Below are 18,798 nucleotides of genomic sequence, written 5' to 3' on the forward strand. Positions count from 1 at the left end.
TGATGGAGAAACAGGTTTACCTTTTAGGTGACATGAATGAGTTGAAGGGAAGTTATGAACTGTTTCTGAGAGACAAATAACACCAGGATCCTTTTTTACGTAGCTGACTGTGCAGGGGCGGGTCTAGCAAAGTTTTGCCAGGGGGGCAGGTAGGGCATTAACAGGGAGAGGGGGGCACAAAGAAATACTTTTCTTTCTTATTCTCATTTAAAAACGTCTCACTTTTATTAAATAATTATCTAAATCTTACAACCAAAGATTGTTGAAGATCATTCAAAGGCTTTATGGCTTTTCCTATAATTTTTTGTCCCAGTCCAGCCCTGGGTGATGCACCAAGTATGAAGTAAACCAGGATTATTTTGAACTTTGAATCATGCAAAGCTATTCTGGCAGAGTCCAAGAATAAAAACGCTGCTCTGTTGACTACCTTCAAGCCATCTTTCTTCTAATTGGCTCACAGGCAGTTACTGTGAAATGACTACATTAGGGACATCGACTCTAAATGACATCACAGAGAGCCAAGAGTGTTCAGAGCACTCTGAGCCTGAGCTTTTGGCCCACAGGGATTAGATACACTTGTACTCACACTGAGCTCATCATTAGAGACTCTGGTCATGTTTTATATGAGCATCCACCACAGGAACAGGAGATGAGCAAAAGCAAACTTAAAACTCAACTGCATGTGACAAAATGTTGACTCGGTACTTTCTGACGGATGGATCGACTCCTGGTGCCGAGCTGGATTTTGGCCTCCTTATCAGAGCGTGTCCCCGATATATCTGCTTAGAGCTGCCAGGGTTATCGATCTGTGGTACTCACCCAGTAATGACTTCAAACGTGTGGCTATCAGAAACTGGCTTTTCCAAAGCTCCTCACTGTACACGTTCAAAGATTTCCCATTTTAAAAAACAGTTCTTTTATTCTAGTTCTGTGGATGCTGAAAGGTGAGAAGCAGGGCAGACATTTATAAACAGATATCCCAGTTAGAAAGTGTGTGTGTGTGTGTGTGTGTGTGTGTGTGTGTGTGAGAGAGAGAGAGAGAGAGACATAAAATGGCCAGTTGGAGCTCACAAGTGAAAACACTACTCTTCTAACAAAACACCTGGTTATTAGCAATAATGGTACAGTGATATTTTTTTATCCCCCAAAAAGAAAATAATCAGTTTTGTTCACTCTACATACAGAACATACAGAAACTAAAATACAGTTTTACAGTCTTTACCTGCAGCCATGTTGGGAAATGAACTCTTCTAAAACTGTAATACTCCTCTCAATAAGTTAAAAAATAATTTAAACAACACATTTTGAAAGAGAACATATGCAAAAAAACAAAAAAAGAACCCTTTTAAATCTGTTGTATGTCTTTAAAAAAAACTACACAACAAATACTGAAGGAAAAACCAGACAGGAAGCAAACGCAAAATAGTCATTTACAAGTCGACATCATCGTATACAAAAGCAGAGTTTTCAGCTCAGTGTTAGTGACCAGTGATTATAAACTCTGAGGGAATATTCCACAATAGTTAATAAATATGCGAGTATACAATAGGACGAAGAGCAGGGGACAAAAAGAGCAGGACACAGACTAGGAGGGGAAAGCAGAATAGTCTCTATGGCTTTTACAGGCTTTGTGGCCCAAATGACCTTAAATATCAGCGGCTGCAAACACCCACCAACCCTCTGAACTCGGAAAAGGGCCGAGCTGCAAAAAGACACGAGGAAAAATAAAGTCGGGGTGGACTTTTAGAAGTGGGATTGTTGGAAAATGATGACTCAGACCTGCTGATCCTGACTTTTAATTTTAAAAATCAGACAAATAGATGAATTTCTGTTAATGTCTCAAATTATTTAACAACAAGAAGAACACTTCCACATCAAGGAGCAGACTGGAACATCCTTAAAGCTGTTTTTATGTGGTCGGATGTGGAATAACGACGAGCCAAGTAAGAGTCTCGCTTTCAAAATCCATAAAGTATTATCACATCCAAAGTATCTGAAGTAAAAGTTCTGCTTCTGCAGTGGTGCCCACAAACAATTAGTGGATGAATTTAAAGTTTGCACTGTTCTCTCATCTTTGCTTGGTTTTCTATTAAAATAACAACTCTCCTCCATCCACTGGGAAAACTAACGTTTGGGGGCTTGTCCGGGATCCGGGCTGGGACAGAGACATTAAAGCATCCATAGGTTTGTCTGACTGTATAGCAAAATTATTTTCCTGAACTTTTTCCAGCTGTGTCTGTGTTTGAGTGACAGGTGAAGTATTGAGGAGCCATTGACCCTGAGTCGTTTGTACGTGGTGAGCCATCAGCCTTAGAGAGCTGCTGTACAGGATTGTCCTATTTTGCTTTTGGTGTTTTTCATTCTGGTCCTACATGCCTCGCTTTGAGGTGTTCAAAGGTTCTGAAACTTTGTTTTTAAAAGTGCTACTCAAAGAAAGAAAAAGCTGTTGGGTATATAAAAAGGTTAAAGAAGCAAGGTGAAGAGTGTTATTCGTCATCCTGTATTTGTTTTTCTTTAATTTATTTCCCACTCTGTGGAGTTGAGACGGATATCTGCATGAAAATCAGAAATCCTCCTTTATTTGATTTCTGAAAGCCGTGACTGGAGCCGCTGCAGTCTGTCAGAGTCCCTCAGCAGGTTCTGAGTTAATTATTCAGCGTTTATGATTCAATAAGAAACTTTTGAATTTACAGAGAGCGCGCAGCTCTGTTTTGGGGATTTTTCCTATTAGCTCGAGGTGTAGTTGAGTTAGCCTTTGCAATAGTGCTCAGTTATATTTGTAAACGTGATCTTGTTGGTGCATTGTCACCTTGGTAGCATGACACTGGTTGCAAACTTACACATACATCATGTTTGGCAGTGGGTTTTGGTCTAATTGCACAAACATGCTGTCTGACATGCAAGTCGTCAGTGCTTTGGGGAAACTGGGCGAAATCTGCTGAGAGACCGTCGTCCTCCCGATCCTTTCATGACAGTAAATAAGACCCTCAGTCGTGGTTTTTAGTTATGCAGCTAACTTTACACTGGTCTGTTTATTTGGTCTATAGCTGCTGATCCACACAAACAGCAGAATGATTTTAACCCAGAAACACTGTTTGAGGAAACTTGTGTTAAAATTGTTATTTTTCCCCTTGATTTCCAAGACTTTGTCAAATCGGTTTATCCTGGGAATACACCCAACCTGGTTGCACAATGTTCCAATACCAGGGTAGCAACCAGAGCTACTTGCGGTCACTCAGGACAATGATTGCAATCCCAGTAAATCCACCGTGGAGTGTTTCACAAGTGTCCGAGAAGCAGGTCTCTGCTCCACATCACTCAGAATAGCACCAGGTCTTTTTATTTCTTGACAGAAGCCACATCAAGCTGCAGAAAGCATATGAGGAGGGCAGGAAGTCGGACACAGGACAGCCGGTAAAGAGCTGGGTCCAAAATAAAAGACCCGGCACCGACTAAACACTTTGAACTGCTCGCAATGTGAAGACGTGATGGAACAAAAACTTGTCCAAGACACGAACCTGCTGTGCCCCTGGTTTAGGGTTTGGTTATGACCACAGCGCAGAGTCACGGTTAGCTGAACTGCAAGCTTTAAACTTTTGACGTCACTAACCCCGCAGCCAAAGAGAAAAGCTTGTTTGCTGCCGTGCACGCCTTCCATGGATGATTCAACATCATTCATGTTCCAACGATCCCACTTTGATTCTTTTAGGCAGTCAGAAAAAAAAGAAGAAGAAGAAGAGGAAGAGGTGGAGAGGAAAACAAGTCAATGAGTAATGTGCTAAAAGAAAAACCAAAAACGGCCCTTAACGTCTAAACCCGGCCAGGAGCTACCTCTTTGTTTAGTACGGCGCAAACTTCTGTCTCTCCGGCTTCTTCATTCCATTGGTTGAGGACGAGATCTTGGCTGTGTAGGACGCCAGGGCCGCCGCCGCGTGAGCTTGAACCGGAACGGCTGCTGTCGCCGCTGCCGTCTGCATTGAGGCTGGTAGCACTGGAGCCCCGATGGCCGCTGCGGCCGCCGCCGCTGCTGCCGCTGCTGAGGCGGGAGGGGTGGAGAGTGCCAGGTAGGGGATGGATTTCACTCCCAGGAGGCTGGAGAGGGGGAAGGCGTAGGGAGCGCCCAGGATTGGAGCGTGGGGCAGTGCGGCGCCCATCGCTGCCAGGGGGGAGGAGGAGGAGGACGAGGCGGAGACAGGGGGGGAGGGCTGGGTGAAGCTCATGGTCAGATCAACGGGAGACGGCATGGAGGAGGACTGGGCGGTGGATTTGGCGGTCTCTAAACTGGAGGGGGAGGTGGAGGGGAGGGAAGGAGGGTGGAGGAGGGGAGGGGGTCAAGGAGAGGGAATTTTGGATGGAGAAGGGTTAGAGGGTTAAATAAAAGACATGTTAAAAAAAATCAGAGTAAAAACGGAAAAGAAAAAAAAACCAAACAGGATCTGTAAAAATGAACCAACGGAAATCTGACAAAACTCAAATCATAAGACGGGCGTGTTTGGCTGGAGGTTGCAACAGATTATTGTAGGGGAGTTCGCTGTACAGATGGGGGGTGTGCTGTATAAGTTGGGGTGATGGCTTGGGAGGGGGCTTAGGGAGGAGGGAACAAAACCATCAGAAAAATTAGCATGGACGCTCCGTCAGAGAGGACGCTGCTTCAAAAACAGGAAAGAAATCCTTTGTGCGGGTCTGTGCTCATCTCTGTGGGAGCTTCTCACCTCATGTTTTAACTAAAAGAAATGTTCTGCACATTTTAGCATCAATCACCATAAAACAGTGAGAGGTGGGCGGGCACGCAGCCCCGCATCCTCTTCATATTTCCTAAATCAGTGCAACCAGCTGAAAACATAATCCAATCAGCTGTTTGAATCACTAACAAGCATCATTCAAAGGCAGGACTTTCACTCCAAAATATACTAGCTTACAAAATCTTATTTAAAATGACATGAACTGTAAATAAGTGTGTGTGTGTGTGTGTGTGTGTGTGTGTGTGTGTGTGTCAGTATTTTTAAAGGTTTTTATTTCCTCGCATGTTGAATACTCGAGTTTTTCTTGTAGTTGCCTTGGGGCAACGCTGCACGGCAACTGTTCCTGTCTTTGTGTTTGAATGTTATCGCATGTATTTGCACAGCTGAGACTCTAAATGTGATTCAAATTGTAGCTTTTCTGCTTTTAACACAATTATTTCACTGGTTATTAAATGTAAATGGTAAATGGCCTGTATTTGTATAGCGCTTTTACTAGTCCCCCCCTAGGAACCCCAAAGCGCTTTACACACCCAGTCATCCACTCATTCACACACACAATGTAAATGTGTTTAAGTTCATGAAACTATCAGACAGCAGGTCAAACATGAAGCTGGAGCGTTCCCGGCATTAGAAACGTACTGTTAAACATTCCCGAGTGCACAGGAACACCAACAAAGGCCAAAACGTCTGCTCACTCTAAAGCAGGGGTCTCAAACTCCAGTCCTCGAGGGCCGGTGTCCTGCAACTCTTCCATGTGTCCCTGTTGCAACACACCTGAATACAATTAGTAGGTCATTAGAAAGACTCTATAGAACTTGACTGCATGCTGAGGTGGCAGTTCAGCCATTTGATTCATGTTACAGCAGCTCATGAGTGAATGAACACGGTGCAATAAAAGTACTTTTAGGAGTACATTTTTCAAACACTTACGAACTTACATTTACTTGAGTAGGGTTAGGGGTTACCACTTCAGCATGCTAATTGTATTCAGGTGTACTGCACCAGGGGCACATGGAAAAGTTGCAGGACACCGGCCCTCGAGGATTTGAGTTTGAGACCCCTGCTCTAAAGTTTCTTGAAGGGGTATGGGTGACGCTTTCAGTTAAACGACTAAACGAAGTAATGAAGTGGAATCGGGTACCATTAAACGAAGAATGCTGTGAAGAGTTTGCTTTTGAAGGCTTATGTTACACTCCCTGTTTGAAAGTCAGCAGTGGTTCATGTCACCGGGAAGAAAACTCCCAGGTCACTGAGACCTTATCCTCTGAAAGACTTCCTTCAATGCACAGCTCCATCAATAGGTGATGCCCCCCATTTAAACACTACAGTTAAGGCAACATGTCGATGTTAAACTGAGAACTGCTCATTTTGAACTCCATTCAGAAAAGTTTAACAGGAACATGTTTGCCTCCGAGTTGCATCATCACTTCCTCGTTTAACAACACTGAGCGTCCTCAGGAGAGCAGCGGCTGTAGTTTCCTGTTCTTGCTTGATGTGAGACAACTTTCAGCTGCTTAACACGCAGAGGCCTCCTCTGCCGCTTTAGGACGCTCCAGCTGTTTTTAATAGGCGGACACCCGTTACATTACATTAGCTCCTCTTGTACTGCAGATTCAGCTGCAGGAGTTCAGACTGTCTTTGGCATCTTGTTCACTTCGGCAAGACGAGCCACAAAAAAGACAGCCGGGTCTCATGGCGTAAACAATCGGTCTGTGCTCACGGACACATTCTGTCTTTGTATTTACTTGGATGGATTTTCCATTCTGTGTGTTGTTGTGTCTCTGTTATTTAAACACAGGCTTGTATCTGGATTTCCTTGAAGTGTAGTCATGCAGTGGAAACCTAAAAAGTAGTGCTAGGCCTCACAGGAGGCAGAACAAAGCAGTGATTTCATATTCTCTAACGTCGCCCACATATGAAACTGATTCATGTTTACACATATTTCACTGCAGAAGTGGTTACATCGACAGATATTGTACAATTACAAGTTCAATCTGTAAAGGTTGTTGCTCATGGGGTGGGCCAGATTAGAACCTGACAGCGTTATAAAAAGCTTAAAGTTGATCACACTCAGGCAGTGACCGTGTCCGTTACAGAGACTCAATATCAAGCTGTGCAGGAAGCATTGTTTCAATGTGACTTCACTACTGTGTAAGTGAAACAATCGGAGGGTAGATCATTTGACAGATGCACCCCTGTCACATCTTTTTACTGCAGAGCTCTGATCGTACCCGATACCCTCACATATCTATATACCGTATTTTTCGGACCATAAGGCACATTAAGCGAAACAAAACAGTCAGATAAGTCAAACTTTACTCAGCTCATTCTTCTTGCTTCCTCTACTTCCGTACCATTGACTCATTAATGTTGAATTCTCTCACAGCTGCTCTATTCCCATGTTGTTGCAGTATATTTATGACTAACCTGGTATTGTGGATGAATAATCTCAGTTGTTCTCCTGACTGAAGTTTGGTCCGTTTACAGCATCCTGCCATGTGACTGCATTTGTCCCTAACCATCGGGAACCCTCACGTTAACTTTTATCGAGTGGAAAAAAGTTAGCGTTCATCCTCCAGCTTTACTGTGTTTATATTATGCTAACATAGCTGTTAGCTAGCCACCACGTAGCACATCATCATATAGCAGCTAGCCCAACTTCAGTAACCCTACAAACGTCGCTGCTGTTTAGTCTTCATTTATGTTGGAAGTGATAGCAGAGCTGTACGTTTTAATGTTTCAGAAATCTCTCAGTCAGAACATGCTATATCATGTTTAGGTGGAAACTAGCGAGCTAACTTCCTGCTAACTTCTAACTCTGTTAAATGTAATAAATCCTGTTTTCATGGATGCCTGGATGTTAAACTTCATTGTTACACCTGGTAAAGCAGCAACGCTGATCATTTTATTAAAGATGAAAGAATTTAGACAGTTTTTAACTCTGTAATGCTCCAACAATCCATCAAGCGGTGCGGCTTCGTAGCTTACCAAAGTCGTACTAAAACATTTTTGACAGATTTCTGAGCGCCGTGTAGCACATAAAATCGGTTTCAAGGTCAGTAAGTACAACCAGAGTTCATACATAAGGCACACCGGATTATAAGGCACACTGTCGATTTTTGAGAAAATTAAAGGATTTTAAGTGCGCCTTATAGTGCGGAAAATACAGTGTATATATAGATATATATATATATCTATATTGCTGGATTCACACAGTCTGACATTTTCCAGCAAACCCTGGCTGATGTTTCTGGGATGCAGCCGGCTATCTGTATAGACAGGGGTGCACATAAGTGATCCGCAGGTGCACTTTTCCGAGAATACGCGCTTCTTTTGCGGTTTGGACTCCTTTTGAGTTGATGTGTACTGTCTTTTAGTTTATGGGACGTTCCACAATATCTGTCAGTTTAACTACTTTGGTTTTTTTAAAGAATCCATTTCATATCTAAGGAACCTTGGAGGATATGAAATATTTTGTTCTCCCTCCTGCCAAGGTTTTACTGCTCATAAAGACAATATTCAGATATAATGTAAGCATCAAAGTTTGTATCTCTGCGTTTGTTAATATTTGAAAAAGGCTTCATTATTTGCTGGCAGCCATCTTGAAAGCATCAGCTGACTGAACATAGGGACGGAAACACTTGTTGGGTTCATGTTCGGCGGGTTTCCTGATTGCATAAGAGGTCCAGAGGGAGCGCGCTCCAAGGCGTGAGCGATCGAGTCTCGTTCACATCAGAGCGATCATCCTCTGTTCAGCATAAAACAAAGACGTAGGGTGGAGCGCCGTGACCGCGTCGCGCAGTGCATTCTACAGCTTTTCCATGTGATGCAGCAATTTAAATAAACGCAGGAGGTGAACGTGATCCTGACCTGGTTAACTGTTCAAGGAGCTCCACATCCCCCCCTCCCTGTCCCGTGAAAGCACAAAGATGCGTTTCTCCCACAGACTGGAGAAACTCAGGTTTACCATAAAGCTTCAGAATTCTTCTACAGAAGAAAACTCCAAAAAAGAAGCGCAGGAACTGCTCAGGTGGGAGACGACGGCTTATAAAGGTGCGGGTTGTGTTGGAAGAAAAGCTCCACAGAGAAGCCGGAGTCTGAGTTCCATCTTTTTCCCGTCAACCTGCGAGCGACCCGCCCAGGGAGGACGGAGATTGGATGAGCTCGGGCAGATCGCCGTGTCCGTGTGTAACCGATTAAAGAAATAATAAAAAAGAGCAAATTTGTCAGGGATTCTCCAGCGACTGCTCTCACCTTCTCTGACCTGACATTTCAGACTGACCGAGGCTGACCCGTGTGTGTGTGTGTGTGTGTGTGTGTGAGCTGTCAGTATTTATGTGTGTGTGTGTGTGTGTGTGTGTGTGTGTGTGTGAGCTGTCAGTATTTATGTGTGTGTCACTTGCCTATTCTCCCCGCTGTCGGTGGCAGGCTGAGTGGTAAGTCAAATATCAATTTCATCCAGAGTCCAATGACCAATTTGCATATTCATGCTGGTGGTTACTTGTATTAAAGCGAGCTGGCGGTGCGTACCACATGTCGCTTATATTTCTGATTAAATGGCGAGGAGAAGGCGAGACCGACGTGTCCGCTGCGTTCGATATAGAGCTCGATTTCTTTCTTATCAGGCAGTAATTGTCATGTGATGCATCCTGCAGATGTACCTGACGGTGCATGCACGGCAGAGGAGGAGAGAACACTGCGACTCTGCTCTAACTGGCGAGAGGATCAAACTCATTTACATTTGCTCGACTGCTGCACTTCCTGTGAGAGTGCTGCTCGCCTTTTGCCATTTACCCACCAAAAATTAAGGTATATAATGACACACCTCTCTCTGTGGCGTGACAACAGCCTGACTCTTGTACCTACAGCTGCTGTTAATAAAGCAGCGAATCAAAGTGCTGATTTGGGGAAGAAGGAGCGGTCTAATGTGAGGCGTTTGTCTACAGCCTCGTGCTCTCCTGCAGCACTCGTTGCTTCTCATACCCGCCTCTTCCTCCGGATGCTTACCATGAAGTGATTAAATACTGAGCCAGGTTGATGGCGATCGGCGTGCCGCTGATGGTGACGTGGCGGTCGCTGGTGCTGTCGATCTGACTGCCGATCTTGATCTGAGCCCCCGATACCTGCCGGATCTCGTTTATCTTGGTGCCCTGGCGGCCGATGATTGAGCCAATCAGCTGTGAGGAGGGAGACACGGAGAGGATTAGAGGCTTTTACAGGTGGACCGTGGCTTCAGTGAACTCTGACGGTGGCAAATGCAAAGACTTTCAAAGCACTTGGTTGTCTGTGAGCCTTAATGTGATGATTTTCTCACTTGTTGACAGCATGTAACTGGAAGCTCAGCTTACTTACCAGTTTGAGGTCTGTTTTTTATGTTTCCCTGCACTTGCTGTCAGACCCTCAGTCTGCCTTTACGTCTGGTGTGACGGGTTAAAAAACTCACGGCTCGTAGACCTTCTAACTTCCCCACATGAACCTCCAGCCTTCATTCTCTGCCTTCAGTTTATTTTCCGTCCTTCCATCTTGTTATCTGCTGGTGTCTAATAATATGGGACAGCACCAGGCGGTGAACTCTGACTCATCTGCCTGCCGTGAGCTGGGCGAGGGTCCCGGTGTGAGCTATCCTGGTCTCAGCGGGGGTTTGTCACACAGTAGGTGTCACAGCAACCACAGACAGGTAGTTACTGAGCTCACCTCTGTGTCAGTAAATGTGTCTCATTATTTCTTTTTAAGACGGCAGGCTTGTCAGGTGGCAGCACGTCTGCACGGTGCCAGCTATGCATCTGGAGCTAAATTTATAAGAAATGAAACTGTTCTGTCTGATGCATTTTTGCAGTTAAGAAGGCAAAAAAAGTTGGGAGGTAACTGAAAGATTTTGTAATTACAAGACTTGTTTATCCTAATTATAAGACGAGGACTGAGAGGTCAGGGCTGGAACAGACGGGGGGGTTTCCAGCTATAAAAAGTTTGTTCCAGAGGAGGAAACACGGCTGACTCGGTAAAAGTGCAGCTCTGAACAGATGAACAACGAGCGCTACCCTCAGTAAGTAAAGAGGACTCACATTTCACAACTGTGAATACTTTGCCATCACTCCTTTCTTCAACTCTCGTGTAAAGTATCTATAAAATTCCTCTGAGCCATTAAACAGAAGCTCCCAGGACCTGTGACAATCCCAGATCACCTGCTTCCTTTTAAGGAACAGATAAAAAGATCAAATCAAAGCCTGGCTCTGAATATTTTTAGACAAAGCATTTTAAAGACTCGTTCTTCCTGCTGATATTTTCTCTTTCAGCTCTAAAAATGAGGAGCAGACGAGGTCAGGCGTATTTGGAGGATATAAAAGTTATGCAAAGGAGATAATGTAGACTAATGTCAGCGTGCAGGCTGTTGGTGTCATCCAATTAAAAACATAACACCAATATGATGCCCACTGTGGAAACTGGTAAAGAATGAACCAATTAACCCTCGGCACAGCTGATTGGCCTGAAATTGATCACAGCAGAAGATGTATAATTGATTAACTTTATCATCTGCAGTGAATTGTTTGCTCATATATTACCAGATTATGTATATGTGTCATTTCAGGTTAATGACTTGTTATGACAGGAAGTTTCTTCTGATGTCCTGACTTCAGCGAACTCGTTTTGACGGGAACGACGGCGGGCACGCGAAGGAGCGTTTCCTGTCATCTTCCTCCCGTTCCAGGGCGCATGTTCAAAACCAGCTAAAGCCATAAGACGCGATTCTGGTCAATCTATGAAATGGAGAAATGCTGTCTGAAAAATAAGCTTGGTTGTTGCTGCAGACTCAACTGGGAACAATTATTCTTTAAAAGCATCACTTGTATCAGTCAGCTCACTGAAAATGGGCAGAATTGATATGGGATGCATTTCTATGTAACTTAAAGTTTGGGTTATTACTTGAAGCACTGATGAACCATCAGGAGCATCTCCTTTAATGCCTCGGATTAAAGCAGCCCTCTGTTTGACATGTGGACAGAAGCTCCTCTCTCTGCTGAGCCACCACCATCCTCTTCTTTTTAAAGCATGACTCATTGCTGCTCTCGGCTTCTCACTTTAATCCACTAACGACCTCGAGCTTCTCTTTAGTCACTTTTTGCCTTCATCTCATTCGTTGCTTTATTGCCTCCCTGTAACGGCCTCTTTCTGTTCCTCTGTGCACGAAAGAGTGAGTAGATCTGCACTGTAGAGAGCTATTCTCAGAAAGGTCTTTGATAATTTAAGTGTGTGTCTGTGTGCGCGCGCATTAGAGACACTGACAGACAAAGTGCTGGCCAATGACAACCGGGTTACAACCATTTGCGTGAGATCCCTCTTAGCCGCTGTTTGACCTCACAAACGTGCTCATTGAATAATTACCGTCCTCCTGTGAGTCACCACCAGCAGACTGGCAGATATCCAGGGAAACAAAGATGTACACACACACTAACCTTTAAATGTCTCCATCTCTGATTGCTGAACAAGTATTAACAAAGTCATACAGGTGCGTGACTACCTGTGGATGAAGACGTCTGTGCACAGACTCACTGAATACTGGTTAAATATGTTCGTACATCAGGGGTCATCAGTCAGCATGAAGACACGCAGAACATTTTCACTTTTATTTTGAAAAACTGCAAAAAGTTTCTTATTGGTGAGACTGTAGCACTTTTTCTAGCTCAGGGTTTTTTATTTTGTTGGCTAACCTGAGAGTTGCTATCAGCCTGCTTCCCTTGAGTTTAGCTTAAATTCAGTTTTTATTATATAGCACCAACAACAATCCGGTCGTTAAGTCTGACGTCACTAGCCGTGTCTGGACCTAAACTCCGCTGCAGGTCCATATATCAAACGATCACTATGGCATTACTGAGAGTTGAAAAACTGTCTAAAGTCTTTCATCTTTAATAAAATATCAGCGTTCTGCTCTACCAGGTGTAACAATTGAGTTTAACATCCAGGCATCCATGAAAACAGAATTTATGACATTTAACGGAGTTAGAAGTTAGCAGGGAGTTAGCTCGCTAGCTTCTATCTAAATACAATATAGCATGTCCTGACTGCGGGGTTTTGGACACAAATTCAAACGTACAGCTCTGCTATCACTTCCAACATAAATGAAGACAGAAAACTAAACAGCAGTGACGTTTGTAGGGTTATGATGTGCTACGTGACCGCTAGCGACACAGCTATGTTAGCATAATATAAACAAGCTAACTTTTTTCCACTGGATAAAAGTTAACGTGAGTGTTCTCGGTGGTCAGGAACAAATGTAATCGCATGGCAGGATGCTGTAAAAGGACCAAACTTCAGCCAGGAGAACAACTGAGATAATCCATCCACAATACGAGGTTAGTCATTCATATACTGCTGCATGGGCTGGGCTGTAGCTACATCCTAAGGTTTTAAAAACTGAGCTTAAATAAATGATTAGCGGTAATAAAAGCCGAGGGAGGTCAACAGTGATCACTGACTGTTTTAGGAGCTTTTTGAGATCAAATAGAAGAAAATACAAAACATTAAACATGTTAACAACACAAAAGCCATATTAAACGCAGACTACTTTAGGCCCGGAAGTACGATTCGTCACGTCATCACTTAACGACCGGATAGTTGGCCTATGGTGCTTTACACTGTGAGGTAAAGACAATAATGCAGAGAAAACCCCAACCATCAGACTATGGTTATGAACAAGCACTTGGCGACAGTGGGAAGGAAAAAAACCCCTTTTAACAAGCTCGAGTGGAGCCAGGCTCACACTTCTACACTCGCACGCTCTGTGACAGCCTTCAGTGATGTGATGACTCACTTAGTAAGAACTAAAATCACTGCATTTTGTTCTTTGTAGCTTTCAGCACTTGTAGACTTGGACCTAAAAACCAGCTGCTTAGCTTCGTCTAGATTAAAGTCTAGCTCTTCACACCAGAAACTCGAGACCATCTGCTCGTCTGAAGGTGACGGAGATGCCCGTGTCTATTACATAAACCTCCTCATCAGATTCGGAGACGGCTTTTCACAGTGGATAATACACCTTATGTTTTCTGTTTGGTTTGTGTTATTTTCATGTTTGTCATTACTTGGCCTTCATCCTGCGAGGCTCTTTGGTCATGTCTTCCATGCCAAAAGTAAATCCAAGAATTCTGGCATTATGGATAACATGGAGAATTTACATGAATGCTTCAGCTCGCCGACAGCCCGTACTGACTCCTGGCAACAGGAAGGCGTTTAGCTCAGACTTGCAGCAAACACCTGGTAGCTGGGTCGGATCACGTTCACGCCATGAATGAACCCCTCAGGAGTTCGTCACGACCTCCTCCAATAGAGTCAGTCAGGGTGTTTTGGGCTGAGTGTGATTACTTCTGCACGAGCCAATCCCACCAAGGACTGAACACCTCGAGTCTCCCATTTTACCCGCCAAGCAGCTCATGCAGCTCCTGGTAAAAGCAGTGAACAACAAAGTGGATGCAAGCCGTGGTTCTGGCGGTCACGCACGCCTCAACTTGAAACAAAGCAATTTCTTTGCATGTGGCTTTGACGTCTCCTCCTCTTATATCTGCACTGATGAAGAACCTTGAACCTTGATGTGAAAGTGTTGACGACACCTGTCGTTCAGGCGAATACTACCTGCGCCATAATGCCGAACCTTAATGAATGTGGCAGTGATGAGGTGACCAGCACGGTGAGTATACTGGTGGCTAAAGACCCGCTGTTATTTTCAGGAATGAGATGATCCTGGGATTTCCTTCTTTCATGCCAAAACTCTGGACTAAATGAAGACGTCGAACGATTGGGGAGTGGAAAGCCTCCTGTCTGGTACGGTGCCCGAACCACTGATAACACCTAACTCACGAACTAAGTACTTAAAATATTGCTCATATTTGATCTTCAATGTAAATAAAAATGACGTGACGGGAAGGATGAGCGCGGGGCGACTGGGGAGACGAGGTTTGTTTTTTGCTCCGTCTCCAAGGTTGGTTGCTCTGGAAATGTGTGGTTTTCACAGGATGCCGTGTTCCCCAGCGAGCAGCTTTATGTAAGAGCTGGTGGGTAAAATCAGCTTGAAGCCGAAGCGCTGGGGAGGACGAGGACAGGGCGAGGGCTATTTTTGGGCGATTCCCTGCTGCCCCTGTAATTTGGAGAGGTTTACTGAAGGAGAGAGGGGGGAGACTGCTGTTGTTAAATCGCTAACTGTGAGCTATAGGATGTCATTAAGCTGCGCTGCTTGGCTCTGCTCAGTGACTCACAAACATATCACACACTTGCATGCGCCGGGTCTTAAGCGCCTCTCTGCTGTGTGCTTTTGTGCGTCTTATTCTCTCCGGCCAGTCGTCAGCGCACACGAGCGGGGCTGCACGTCTGATGCGTTTCTCTGCACGAGTCTGTCCACGCTAACGGCACACAAAGGCATGAATGGAGGCTCTGAAAGGCCTCGAAACTGCGACTTCATTTAAACCTGGAAGGTGACGGCACCTGCGGAGGTGTTGATTATCTTGTCAGAATGGAGATGGAGAGTTTCCGGGAAAGAAATGACCTCACGCTCCTGTTTTTCTTTTCTCGAGCTGAAGCCACAGCGAGGCCAGTGTGACTGAACACGACTGTGTGAATTCCTCAGGAGAAATCAAAAGTCTCCTGTTAGGTAATGAGGCATGGATAAAAATACTGTTATTTCTTTACTAACGCCGGCCCTCATCACAGACTATTATCCAGGTGCAGAAACATCTCATCTTTAACCCTCCTCACTAATAATTACTGCTTTGAATGAACCTGCTGCTCCTTTGCTAATTTAAATCCCATCCACAGGCACATCTTTGTATTCACAAGCAGATATTAAAGATCTTCTCTTGATAAACAGATCACAGCAGGCTGATAGCAGCTACACATCAGCCTTTTTCAGAAGCACTGACGAGGACAAAAATAAGTTGGAGCTATTGGGAGAGCGAAGTGCCATCTGCAGGTTTATACTGTAGTTTGCTCGACCTCTCAGTCACCAGCCAAGGGGCAACCTCTAGAGCTGCAAAACTGAGCCAAGGCACTAGTGCCAAAAACTGCAGTTCCTCTAATGTCCACTCGAGGCTCCAGCAGTGAGTCAGTGCCCAGAGTCTCCTGCGTTAAAACCCTGAACTTCAGAGCAGACACAGGCGGCAGTAGCTGCTAGCCTCCCTCAGTTACTGGAGTCCCTGAGCTGGACCTCTGGACCTTCTGGAGCATTTTTAATCCAATTATCTGATCAATAATATGGCTGCTGTGGAGTTAATGGCACTAAGAGACAATCTCAGAAGTCTGAGCTCCAGTTTCAGGGAGTGAAATTCAAGGATTTCATTTGGATGTTGCTGAATACTGATTGGCAGATATCAGGTCATTCATGGCTCCAAAAAGCTGACGTGTTAGTGACAGGTCCAGAAACGTCCGTCCGGCCATGTGAACGTTGCCGTCTCAGTATGCACACTATGAATATGAATGATTCGTGCAGGGAAATGTAAACTGGAGTTCGTTTGAACAGTGATGCATTCACTTGTTTAAAAAAATCACTTTTTAAACTGAAGTTAATAAAGTTATTTAAAGTGATCCAGCTGCTGACAGGATGTCAGACGTTTAAAGTGAAGCACTGTGAAGACCCAGAGCCTGTTTCCTGTTAATCATCCCTGACACCCAGTGGATGTAAAGGGTTCGCTTGAATTTGTTGTCCTCATATTAGTGTGTGTGTGTGTGTGTGTGTGTGTGTGTGTGTGTGTGTGTGTGTGTGTGCGCAGACAGAGCCGCTGACACACTGCGAGCTGCATTTAACCCAGAGTTTTGACGGCAGCTCTAAGCAGCTGATGTGTGACAGACTGAATGACTGGCTAACACTCGCTGATGGATGCCGAGAGAGGCAAAGTGGAGGAAGAGTCAAGTGAGGCAGAAAGAGGGAATATATATACTCTCACTGTGTCAATGGGAAAAACACACTGTCTGGCTGTGCTCGGGCTCCTCCCGCTCACATTCTCCTATTTAGCACCGTGTACGTGCAGATAGTCAGTGAACCACATCTAAACCAGCGTTTGGTGCTTTTTATGAACGTTCATGCTGAGCACACACAGTCAGCTTGTTGCTGCTGGTCAGCAGCCTTAAACCCGTGAAGTGGACAAGAGTAAAGTGGAGGTAGCTCGCGGGTCAGGAGGTAGAACAGGTCATCTACCAATCAGAAGGGCAGTGGCTCAATCCTGGGGGACGTAGGTCACGGAAGAACAAAAACATCTTGTGTGTCCTCAGATTTGTGTAGAAAAGTCCAAAAACTAATAGTTAAAAAATGGAAATAAAGACATTTCAAAGTAAAACCAACATGTCCCCATTTCCCGTTTGTGTTGCATTTTTCACAGTTTCACTACAACTCGGAGAGTAGCAGGAAAGTGTCTGTAGACACGTCCATCACTTCTGTTCATTCAGTCTCTTCAGCATACATTGTTACCGTGATTGTCCAAAATCATGGACCCTGTCACATGGTCTATAAAACATCAATATTGATTAAAAACAATGCAAATATTTTAAAAGCTTAATATTAATATACAGCCTGGCTTCACTTTTCAGAAAATGTCCATTATGAGGCACCAACTTCATCTCAGGCAGCAGACTTCAAAGGATTTAACAGGAATAACTAGTCAGCCGTTGGTTCTCCAGTTTCCACAACAGGTTACATTCGAGGCTTTAGCCTCCCTACGGGTACGCTCTATCTGCAAGCCTCTTTGCAACCCACCTCGATGTGCATAGAAAAGGCAGTGAGGTCGCAGAAACAGACCCGTGCCACCAAATATAAGAGATGCAAACAGCAGTCAGAAAACTGTTGTGATCGGACTAAATGAGCAGCGTTAATGTCTGAGGTCACAGACTCTGACCTTGGCTCATGTGATTAGGTAGAGGATCATCAGGGGGTCCTTTGTCCCTCTTTGGGGGGGAAACTCCCACTGGGTTTAAATCTGGGACTCTCCACCATTTGACCTTAGAACTGAAGAAGCTTCTCGGATGAAGGTGAAACGTCTTCAAGCAACTCAAACAAGTCCAGACGCTTTTCTTTGCAAACTCCTTAGACGACTCTGACCTTTGAGCACCAAATTCTAATGAGCTCATTGCTGAGACAGACGGACAGACATTTCATCCAGGTGCTTAAAACACTGTGTTTGAGTAAGTTAATCCTGACCTGCTAACCACAGAGAGAGCTCCACAGCTCAGTCTGAGTCACGTTATGTTGTTTACACGAATCATAATTTTCCTTTTATCATGTGAGTTTGAACACTCACACAAAGTACATGTCAGCTGTAAGCCAATGATCGGGCATGGAGTCCTATTACAGAAGCATGTAAACAGCTTAATGAGCTGGAGCTGGATCGTGGTGTGTAAACACAGCCAAACCAAAGAGAGGGCGAAGCATCAAACGGCTGAGCTCAGGCTGGACGAATTACTGTCTGAGACGGAGGCTGAGGGGGGAGGGGGTGAGGCTGGGTGGCCAGAAGCTGTCACAGGAACAAAAGGTCGCCGCTTTGACCTCGAAACAGTCGACACGTCCATCAAACGTCACACGTCCTTGAGCACGATACTGAACTGTTAAGTGTCTGAAAAAAAGCCACTGGGAGCTCTGCAGGGCTGCTCACAGAGAGGTACCGGTGGGGGCGGGGCCAGCAGCCGGGGGGGTGGGGGGTTGTGGGAGAACACAGCTGATGATATACTGCAACACCCCTCCAGGTCCAGGTGTTGATTACACTCACAAAACATGATACAAAATCTAAACGCAACCTTGAGCTAAACACACGTTTTCTAATGATGGGAAAATATCAACTCGTTAGCTTAATCAAAGCTGAGAAGCTGTGACTGAAGCCAGCGTGTGCCACACATCTGCCCACTGATTCATTTGCACTCTGTGTTATCTGCAGCACTTCACAGCAACCAAAAACTGCAGCCGCACAACTTCAGACTCAAATCTCTGCAAAGTTTGGAGCTGCATGTTTACATCTGACAAAGCAGCAGAAATATAAATGTATGAAGAGGCAGAGGAGCAGCATTGATTTCATTTTTCAGACGAAGATTCATC

At 44.7% G+C, this 18,798-nt stretch overlaps 1 protein-coding gene across 4 annotated transcripts in view; it reads right to left on the reverse strand.

Annotated features, from left to right (window-relative positions):
• Positions 1–892: 892 nt before the first annotated feature.
• Positions 893–18,798, reverse strand: part of LOC120715359 (poly(rC)-binding protein 4-like) — a 109,467-nt gene continuing 91,561 nt past the window's right edge. For all 4 annotated transcript variants that reach the window (XM_040002298.1, XM_040002299.1, XM_040002297.1 and 1 more), the window contains 2 exons: positions 9,750–9,919; positions 893–4,281 (listed from right to left, as the gene is read on the reverse strand). In XM_040002298.1, coding sequence (XP_039858232.1) covers positions 3,840–4,281; positions 9,750–9,919 — 612 coding nt within the window. In that variant the 3' untranslated portion in view covers positions 893–3,839. The remainder of the gene's footprint in view (positions 4,282–9,749; positions 9,920–18,798) is intronic.

The sequence above is a fragment of the Simochromis diagramma genome, unplaced genomic scaffold (assembly GCF_900408965.1).
Source record: "Simochromis diagramma unplaced genomic scaffold, fSimDia1.1 OVJJ01000438.1, whole genome shotgun sequence".
NCBI lineage: Eukaryota > Metazoa > Chordata > Actinopteri > Cichliformes > Cichlidae > Simochromis > Simochromis diagramma.